The sequence below is a fragment of the Cuculus canorus genome, chromosome 1 (genome assembly GCF_017976375.1).
Source record: "Cuculus canorus isolate bCucCan1 chromosome 1, bCucCan1.pri, whole genome shotgun sequence".
NCBI classification, from domain to species: Eukaryota; Metazoa; Chordata; class Aves; order Cuculiformes; family Cuculidae; genus Cuculus; species Cuculus canorus.
The window spans coordinates 195,020,767-195,031,578 of NC_071401.1; the positions used below are offsets into that span (position 1 = coordinate 195,020,767).

The 10,812-nt window shown below is 34.9% G+C and overlaps 1 protein-coding gene across 1 annotated transcript in view; it reads left to right on the plus strand.

The window, feature by feature from the left end:
- FBXL13 (F-box and leucine rich repeat protein 13) overlaps window positions 1–10,812 on the plus strand; it is a 75,358-nt gene that overhangs the window by 3,246 nt on the left and 61,300 nt on the right. Inside the window, 5 exon segments of the mRNA XM_054068468.1 lie at window positions 1,120–1,187; window positions 2,855–2,943; window positions 2,946–3,008; window positions 4,088–4,143; window positions 5,052–5,147. Coding sequence (XP_053924443.1) covers window positions 1,120–1,187; window positions 2,855–2,943; window positions 2,946–3,008; window positions 4,088–4,143; window positions 5,052–5,147 — 372 coding nt within the window.

Sequence of the window (10,812 nt, forward strand, 5' to 3'; positions counted from 1 at the left end):
TCATAATTTAAAAGAGTTCCACATAACTATGAAGCTAGTTTCAATAGCATGTTTTTCCTTTGCATTAACTAATTTTGCTTAGGCTAATTCCTAAAATTACACTTGAACCGATATATCTTGGGAAGTGCTATCAATGCTAACAATTAATAGTTACATTTAAAAGCAGTGTTATTGTACTAAAGCAATAAGGAGGTAAATGGTTTTGTTTTACTGATCCAAAAAAGTCACTTAGAGAGAAGAAAAACTGTTATTTTAAAACATCCAAGAAGTAGAAAGCTGCTGTATGACTGTGCGAGGGAGCAGTCTAAGCAATGTAGTCAGTAAGCTGGCATGTGGTATGACCAGATTTTTCTCTTAGTTACCTCTGTATGACTGTGCTTAGTTCTGTCTTCTCTTTTTACATCTGTCCTGTGAGTTTACTGCAATTTTATTTCAGCTGTTTTCTCTTTTGCCAACCACTCAAATATTATATTAAGCAGTCTAAAAGTGGAATGGTTGATCTGTACAGTATATGGATAAATATACAAATATTTTGCATTCAGATAAAGCCCAGTGTTTTCTGAGGCCCAATCGCTATTTGCACATTCAAATAGAAAGAAACCGTACTTTCTTTTACAGGGATATTATTGGGATATTCTTAGCCCATAGTCTTGCAGAATCTTGGCTTTGTAGAAGTTCAAACAGGTTTATTGAAGTACCTAAGAGTTAGAATCTTGTGGTAAATGGTTTACATAGCATTGGGTCATGAAAAGATTTTTGCAAAGATTATCTAAAGCATTTGTTTGATATGCTAAATTGCTGCATGCAGCTGATCAACAGAGGAGTGGATGAAAGGCTGAATTTGATTTATTAAGCTTTCCTTCAAGCTCAAATATTAGTTCTGTTTTGTATGCTGATTTAGCTTTTTCTTTAGCTTCTTTGTGTAAGCTTCTTTTTTGGTAGAAAAGCACTTCAAACTATATACAGAAAATTGTACTTGAACATTCGTCTCTTTAAAATAGATAATTTGATTTGCACCAACCAACGTGGAAAATATAAGATTTCATATTTTTGTCTGATTTTTAAATATTCATAATGCAGCACTGTTTTGTGTACTAATGTCATAAATTACTTGTTTAGATGACTGAAGAATTGTGTGCCAAAGCACGGGACTTCTACAGCAGAAACTTAATGAAGCCGTGTTTGGGGTAAGTGGAGGCATTTTACATACACACCTTAGGAAATGTCTTAAACCAATTTTTACATAGTTCCTTTGGGGGAGGAAAATGTTTTCATTTTAATAGAGCAACATGAAGGCAGATTAGAAACTTAGATTTGGCTTTATTTTTCTTCAGCAATGTTATTCTCTATTAAAACTAGACAGTTCTGAGTTTCTGCCTGTTCCAGACCTAAAGAAAGTCCTTTGACATTTCTGTCAAAGCTCTGTTTAATCAGCTCTGTTTGCCAGGAACATGGTAGCATACCCAGGAATAAAAGGATAATTTGATTTGGGTCTGAAAGAGAAAGATCTGCATTCACTTCTGCTCTTTCCTCGGTTTTCCTTATGCTTGAGATTAGGTAACATACTTTCTATAAGCCGAATTTTCCTTTTGAAAATGAGGGTATTGCATGGATATGTTTTAAAGTACGATAATCACAATAAACAAACATGTTCACTAATTTCTTTATTATAAGCATGTGTATCAAATTTTTATGATACTCCATTTAGGATAGATAAATTTCAGCTATTTTCTTCTTAAAACCATACAATGCTAATTATATAGGAGGTACAACTTTGTTAGAAAAACTGGTGTAAATCCTTACTAAGAGTCACAGAACCGGTAGGGGGGGTGAAGATTTTCAAGTTATATTGTGGTTAGCCTTGGTGAACATTTGTCTAGGCTGGTTTTAGTCATCTTAAAATTAACAGGTGTTGGAGACACGGCAATCTCTGCAGGCAGTTTATTCTGATATTTCATAATCCTTTCTACTATTTTCATAATATCAGAGCCTTCCTTGCTGCAAGAGAAATGTTTTTTCCCTTTTTGTCCCATCAGGGACATGGAAGATTATTCCTTTTACCTTTAGCACAGCATTTTGAAAATTGTCTGAGCTAACAATTTTGTTTAATTATCACTGAAGTTGGGCTGGAAGAGTAAGATGTTCCATTTATAATTGCTCCCAACTATATGAAGTGAAATTATTTTTTTCATTTGAAATGAGAGTGATTTTGGCAATTGAAAGTAGTCATTGAAAGTCTAATTTATTCAGTAGTCTTTCCAGCAGATCAGAAATAGCGAGAGTATATTTTAATATATCAGCAACATATGATTAATTTGAAGTACATTTATTGTTGTGGATCTAATTATTTCTTATTACTTAGCTTAGAAGAGGAAAGTGATCTTTACCAAAGGTTGAATTTTTTAAGATAAGAAGTCAAGTTTTATTCTATTATATTAATTTTTATTTGTGTTGCCAAGGAAATGCAAATAGCACTTCAGTAAATGCATGCATCTAGTAGTTTTAAATTATTTTCTATAAACCCTCAAATGTCCTCCCATAAATACAGATTCATGATTAAAATATAGCTGACAGCAGCAAGAATATGAGATGGAGAAAGAAACAAATTTTTTATTGCTCAATAGTGTAGAATATTATGAACAAGTAGAAATTTTATTAAAATGAGTAAATGATTTACTGCAGAAAATTATTATCTATATATATTTTATTTAATTATAAATAAAAATGTTAGATCTATTTGGAAGTTTATATTGTTGAGCGTGACTGCGTTGTATTTTACAGCAAACTGCAGCTTTATAGATTTTACTTCAGGTGGGAAGCCATATTAAATTACTCATTCTGTTTTACAATTCAGAGGATAGATAAAATATAGCCTCCTGACAAAGAACAAAAGAAAAGAGGCAAAGCACAAGATGGGTCTAGCAGTAGCCCATTATAATGTCAAACATTAAGACTTATTATAGACAAGTGGAGCATGTGAGTGAAGATTCACAAGGAAAGAATGACATGTAAGTCTATATAGCTGCTTTGCGTAAGATCAAAAAATACATTATATAAAAGAAAATTATGCTGTATAAATTAAATATGCTTGGTCCAACAATTTACCTAGCTATAGCTTGACTTCTGTGCCACCCAAAACATTATTAAAATTTAGTTATTGTATTTTATTTCATTGAGGTCTGTATGCATCTCAGACCTCTAAGCTCTCTGAAATTATTGGGTACTTCGGTAGATCAAACTGTAGACCAGTAACGTCTTATACACAACTCTGATAAATTGCAGATATGTCATGGTTACTTCTTACCTTCTAACTCGAAATCTTATTGCAATGGTCTTATTATATCTATTGTAAAAAGATGGTATTTATTTCTTTACAGATGCTGTATTTAATATCTATTTTATCAAAATGTAATCTGATAGGCATTCTTTCATTTAAAGCATTTAAAAGACTTACTTGTTCTTGTGGTCCTCAATTGTGGTTATAATTATGTATATTTTCAGTGGCAGCAAAGGGACTGCCATAGCTTGGTGGAAAGCCTAGCAGATCCCTTGTGGGGAGGGGCAGAGATAGGAGCAGTCAGATCCAGCTGCTGCTAATAGTATGGGGGTTCCAAAAATTACGCTCACACAGGTATATCTCTCCCACTGTTCGGCTCCTTTTCCTTCTTCTGCTCCTGGGTGGTCAGAATGTAAACCAGGTGTGAAGAATTATAAGTTGCTGGCTGCCAGACATCAGTTGTCAAATCCCTCCAGGAGTAAACCTGTCATTAGTTCTGCTTCTTCCCTGTACTCTCAAATTAGTTGGTAAGCTCTCACTTTTATTTTTGTTTCTTCTCACTCCTGTACATTTTCTTTCTTCTCTTTTCTTAAAATACGGGCTAGGTTGAGTCAGTGAAAGATGCCCCATTTCTGGAGTATATCAGGGCATTCTTAGGGATAATCTTAAATTCTTAAATTATTTCCATTCTTAACAGCAGTTGCCAAGGACCAGTTTGACATCCATAATTACATTAGAATGCATATAACTGAAAGCGTATAATTGAGTAATTTTTTAATTGTATGCTTTTTATTGTCTATGTTTTCGTAGGTGTTTTGAGTGCAACTAAGTCACTTAAACAGGTGGCCTGGCATGTCTCTGGCAAGGTTAGACCAGACAGGCCTCCAGCTTAAAGCTCAGGAAATGCAAGAATCGTCTGTCAGTTCTATGTCATATCTGCCAGTCTTTTGTGGATTTCTTGGATAATCCAGGGCATCTGAGATGACATTTATTGATTTTAAAATGCAGAATTAAGCCATCAATTATTATTGTATGTAATAAACTTAATGGGTCAGGAGAGCTTCTGTTGCTACTAAAGGGCAAATTGATTTTTAGAGTAGGAATTTACAATCTAAAGTTCATTATTTCCATTTCTTGTTCTTCCTGTCTTTCCCCATCCCACTGCTTTCTTCCTTCCCACTTACTTTATTCCTAATTTTTCCTTTCCTGCTTATTTCCTCTTTTTTTTTTTTTTTATTTTTCCCCTTCTTCTCTCTTCCCAGTAGCAATATTCAAATTGAATCCAATATTATAACCCCTGAAACTCTTCTATTTCTAGAGCTGGAATGAAAGGAGATTCAATGTTACTCCCATGTTGACATTATACATGGAAAATACTTTAGTATCTTTCATGCAATATACATTGTTGGACAAAATGTAATATGAGAGAGCTTTCAGACAAGTTTTGAAGACTTGTCTAGAAGTTCACAGATGCTAATAGCATGTTTATGTCATGCAGTGTGTACACAATATTATAGTTTGGAAATGCAGATGGTCTTGTATGCTTCTATATTGTATTGCTACTATACAAAACCATGATATGCACTATAGAACTATGATAATTCTCAGTAATAACCGTTACAAATATTCATAGATGTGTAACTGCATGGAGATTTGACAATACCTAGTTAAGTTTAGCAAATTTAATTTATTTTTTTTAATATTTAAATATATTTGATACTTCAAACCTACAGTTCGGATAAAATTGTATTTCTCTTCTACCATCTTTTTTCAGAGGTTGGCAAAGGAAAGTAGGAAAGGTTGTTTTGTATCAAATGATCTTACTCTCAGACACAAAACCTCCCATTTACCAGAAAAAGCCTTATTACAGGTTTGTGATAGTTGGTGTACTTTTAATTTTTAGGATATATATTTCATAAATGGTATTCATCATGTTTTGTTGAAAAGTGTTTGTGCACATGTGTTTATGCGATGGAAAGGAAGTTTCCTGTGTATGTTGTTCACTTTGAGTCAGGTGGAATCCTTTGAAGGATAGTGATGCTATTCTTTCCTTCAGTGGCACCTGATCATATTCTGCATACCTTAACCTGACATCCAGAAGCTTTTCTGAGCTGAGACTGAAAGAGGGAGACTCAAAATGGAAGAATAAGGAATCATGAACAAGAAATTACAGTCTGTAGGATAGATAGCGAGTAGAATTCCTGAGAGAAGTAAAGGGGTTTGTTTGCCATGAATAGAAACTCATAAACCAAGACGAACGTCATAGAAAGCAGTTTAATTTTCTTAAAAATATGGAGAATACTGTATGGATGTTATACAGCTCCTTAAGTCAGGAAAAACTGCCAGGCCAGAAAGCAAGAGAGAGGAGAGGAATCTACTGTGAGGGTACAGTGGGTAGGGAGAGAGTTCTTTCAAAAATTTTTAATTCAATTTGTTGAAATTAATTTGTTTATTTAAAAAGTTGCTTGTTCAGTATATTTCTATCCTTGCAAGGCGTAACTTTAGAGACTGAAAGCTTGTTAATAGGTTAACTTCTAGCAGATACCCAGAAGCAAGAAGATTGGTTTGTGGCAATGTTTTAGAAAAAGAACAGAATTATTAACTACTGGTTGTGGGACCTTCAAGTGTAGAAGCCAGTTTAACTAAATAATAGGCTGGTTACTGAAAATAGTTGCTATTGAGGGACACATAGGCATTACTGCCAAAATGTTTTCGGTTTATCTTTTTACTCATAAGCTTTAATATGTCCTATCATGGTTTTCCATTAGTCTAACATTGCAGAAACATTAAAGTGGTATTTCAGAAAAACATGATATGTTTTTCTTTTAAATAGTATGGACTGTTGAGAAGTCAAAATTCAATTTTTATCCAGTAAAGTCTAAAACCCAAGTGCAGGTACTTAATTTTAAGCATGCGCAAAATGTCACTGATGTCACATGAAACTTGAATCTGTAGCTAAACCACGTATATAGTTTACAGATCTTACTCTCAAAAAAATACAGCATGCTTCAATTCTTCTTGACGTTATCTATATGGATTCCACTGATGGTGCATATGGTCTTCATGGATGTGAGACTGGTTTATTTTGACTTAAGTCCATCAGTGGGGTTTATTTTCTTAATACGTGCTCGTTAGTAACCAGAGAACTTCTGCTACCCTATCAAATGATTCAGATATGGGCCCCTTCCAGCAGCAGCAGCATCTCTCCTAAACAATTTGGGAGTCATGATACACATACCTCTGTTTGCTAAGACGTTGATACAATTAAGGAAGAATCTCTGGCATGAACCTCTTCTTCAAAAGCAGTGCACTCAAAAGTTCCTCCCATACAATTGTCAATACCAGTAAAACAGAGAGATTAATTTCCTGTATGAGTAGCAGAATGACAAAAATTTGATCTATAGTGCAACATCCTAATGTTCTCTTTCCCAGTAAGGAAGTATTATACACTACAATAGTATTTTACACAGAAGACGGTATTATTTAAGAGTGTGTGTATGTATTTTTATGTGTATATATATCTATCTCAAAGATAGTATCATAGCTTACATGTGTCCATACCTATCCAACTTGTCATACCTATAAATAAAAAAATATTCAAATTTTCAGGAATTCTGAGGTTGACAGTAGCATCCTTTCTTCATTAAAACCCCTGAAATAGTGTAATCTTTCTATTAATTCTAAAACAATGTTGTCAGTTGCCTTCAGGATTTCTGTAGCTTGGGAGAAATATGTTTATTTTACTTTGAGGTATGAGTCTTGGTTTTTTGACATCCAAACCACGAGCTCAAAATATAGTGACATTTTAAGCTATCCTCATAGACCGCTTTTTCTTTAGGTCAGATCATGTTCACAGTTGCATGTGCTGCTGTCACAAAGAATCAGATCTCAGATACATAAAGACTGCACATGAAAACTAGAATCCAAATATTAACATATCAAAAAGAATGACAGCTGTTCTCAGGAATGTAGTCATACATTTTGATTAATGCTACAGAACAGCTGTAAAAATACTTTCTACAGTTTTCTCTTCTGTTTATATATAAACATAATTTTATAGCCTGTATAAGTCAAATATACTGTTGAGTGCTACTTGAGTGGCTTAGCAGAAAACACTGATGCCTTCCATTTCTAGAGCAATTCCAGCTCTGAAGTCTGGAGCTGAGAAGCAAGGTAGTTTGCCAGTTAAGACTTTGGTCCCATGATAGTTTATATTTCAATGTGCATTTATGAGGAGAATGAAGTAGGAAGTGAGAATTCATCTGATTTGAATAGGAAATCATAACCTATTGGTGTCTATACCTATTCAACTTGTCATACTATAAATAATTCAAGAATTATTCAAATTTTCAGGAATTCTGATGTTGATAGTAACATCCTTGATCCTACTGGTTATGATTTTAGGATCATAAAACATCCTAAAGAATAAAAAAAAAAAAAGAAAACTGCATAATACACAGAAATTTCAAGATATCTTTCTGTGATCCATATGTATATGTGTCATTGTAGGAAGAGGAATTATTTCTGTTTATCTGTATTTAGATAGCATTTACAAATCAAAAATATAAATCCAAAAGCTAGAGCTAAGGAAATTGTATGTCATAAATGAAATAAAAACTAACTATATAACTTCAGTCAAAAACCCAAGAAGTAATAAAATGAAAACCAGCAATAGGATAAGGTCAATTTGTTAGGGAATGCTAGTCAAAACTCAGTTGTAGTAATGGCAATGTTGAGTTTTTTTGCTAGGTAGTGGTCAATACCTGTTGGATTTTCAGGAAACAATAATTACAATAACCTTTTCTGAGTATTTTCAAATCTGCTAGTTAATTAAAAAGATCTTTAACTAGCAATATGCCAGTTTAGGAGTATGCTTGGTTTTGTTACACTTCTTCTCTTATGTAAAATCCTGCATCTTAAGCAGTATAGATATTGTATAACTTTGTATTCCTAAAGACAAGATGTACAAACCAGTTTTTGTACACCTTTTCATGTATTCCTATATGAATATATGCCTGTTCATTGAACTGAAACAAGTGCAGTTTTCTGTCCCTATTAGTATGTGTAAATAATTTGAAAATATGATATTTTTCAGTCATGTTTTCTTGCATTTGAGTTTTGTTATTTCTCCCTCTTTATAGCACAGGGAAATAAAAAAATCTTTTAATGTGTAACATAATATTATTTCTGTGAGGAACCTAAGCTCCAGTTCACTAAAGGGTTTAAAACGTAAAATGATCTGAGGTAGGAGTTTATCACCCAGATCTAAAATAGAAATCATTAAACTTACCATTCAGTATCTTTTAACAGTGTGAATTCTTAAGGTTTCAGTATTCAAGCTCTTGAGAATTTGAAGTTTTGCTGAGGATCTTGGTCCCAGAATTTTAATTGTAGGGAAGCTGTCCCAGCAGGTCTTTTTGAGGAGCATCCTCATACAACCTGGGAGGAGAAAGAAGACCCCCCAAAATTTAATCCAATCCATCCTCTCCCCTCTTTTCTTGTCCATTCTCCCCTTTCTGACCAAAAAAAAACCCCTCACAACTTCTGTCTTTAACATAATTAACAGAATAACATTACTTTGAGATAGCATGGACATAGGGTTGGGATAACAAAGGCAGTAGCCAAGGCAAGAACAAGTATTTTTACACCAACCGGCTGGTGTGCTAGACAGGGTTTGCCACCTTCCTCCTGCTTTTTTTGTGTGCTGTGAAGAGACAAACCAGTCTGTTGCTGCGTACACTGTGGCTGGTGTGCTACGTGGGGGCTCAGCAGTTTCCTGTTTTGTCTGGGGAGATATCCCGATGTAAACTAAGCCACAGAGAATAAGAGCTGATTCTCTGGGGGTACACTGTGGTAGAATTAAGGACTGGGACAGGCAAAAAGACAACAGCAGCAAGGCAGGGATATGGGAAGCATCCAGGGCTGGGGAAACGCCTTCTGGACGTCTCCTTCAGGGCAGGTGAGAGGGAACAGGCTGAGCCAGCTGTGCTTAAAGTATTTTTGCACGTGGTTTTGTGTATGTGGGATAAGTCATGCTAGTTATTACATATATGGCCTAGAAGCCAGAGCTGTGGACCTTTGGGGCAAGCCAGAAATTAATGGCTTTATTTATGTGTAAAGTGCAGAAGGAATAAAAATTATTACAGAAAAGCAGGAAGCCTACTGAAATACTTTCATTTTGTATTTAAGAAGAATGCAGCTCCCTTGATCAAGAGAGAAGTGCAAATCTGTGTGGCTGTCACCTGGTTCCTTTTTCTTGAGCTGTCACTGTTTTATGCAGTACAGGAAGTGTAGAAAGAGCTGTTCTGTTTACTGGCACAAACCAGAACTTCCCACTAGCTGAGTGCCTAACTGGTTGCTGCATGAAGGCAGAGCACGCTAGCTTGCTTGCTTGCTTGCTTGCTTGCTTGCTTCCTTCCTTCCTTCCTTCCTTCCATTCTTCTCTCCTTTTGGTAGATCCCCTGTGTAGATACCATCTTCTTTGGCAGGAGATTGTTACTGGGTGCTGTCTCCTCCAGACCAAACCTGTCTTTGCTCTGAGCATTCAAATATTGTGAAAAATGAAGTGTATCTGGACTTCTCAAAGTTTTGGAACTTGTGATAAGGAGATTTTATTGTCTCTGGCACTGTAGATGATGCTTGGTGAAGGATCATGTCAAAATCACAGGGTGTTTAGTACATATCATTATTAGTATGCTATCATTTATTGCAGCTTTCTGTTCTGCTGCGCAAAAAAATGTCTGTTGGCTAGTATTTAGTGGTGGGACAAGATCTGTCCCCAGGGCCAGCTGGAAACCATTTGCTTTCTAAATTACTGTTTCCTAAAACAGGCAGTGGTACCACAATATCCTGATGTTGAGTTATTGACAGAAAATTATTGCTGTGTTTTAAGGCAGGCTACTGTGGTCTTGACCTAACATGGAATAAATGTTTCAACAGATCTTTTTAGAACTGAAAATTCACAAGGTTATTTGCAAGAGAGTCTCAAATTAAAAGCCTTGCTTTTGTTCTTCTAATATGAACACAAACCCCATTAATGAGTAATAATACACTCAATGTTTTCTTCCTAACAAGTCATATAGATTCCTTTATTCAAATACTTTTGTGATCGCTGTCAAAACTTCAGAGCTTTAAATTAGATTGAGTTTTGAAGTTAAGGAAATAATCCATATGTCCAAATTAAAGTGATTTTTGGTTAGAGAAGCCTGTGATGGATCCAACTATAATTATCATGGGATGAAAGTCTTTGAGGGGATGGTGTGTACAGAGGAATATGCTATTGAAAAGTGCCTACACACTTCTGTACTTTAAAAAAATCTTTATAAGTCCCCAAGTGCATTCTGAACCACCTAAATATCTTTAAAAATAGTATGGCTGTAGCAAGCTCCCAAGATTCCAGAATAAAAACACAAAGCCAGAAAACTGGATTTTTTTAGTTTGTTTTAAATAGGCTACATGAAGTGAATGCAGACAAGCCTGTGGAACAGCAGTCTACTTCGAGGTGCAGGCAAATTGCTTGAATGTATTACTGATGT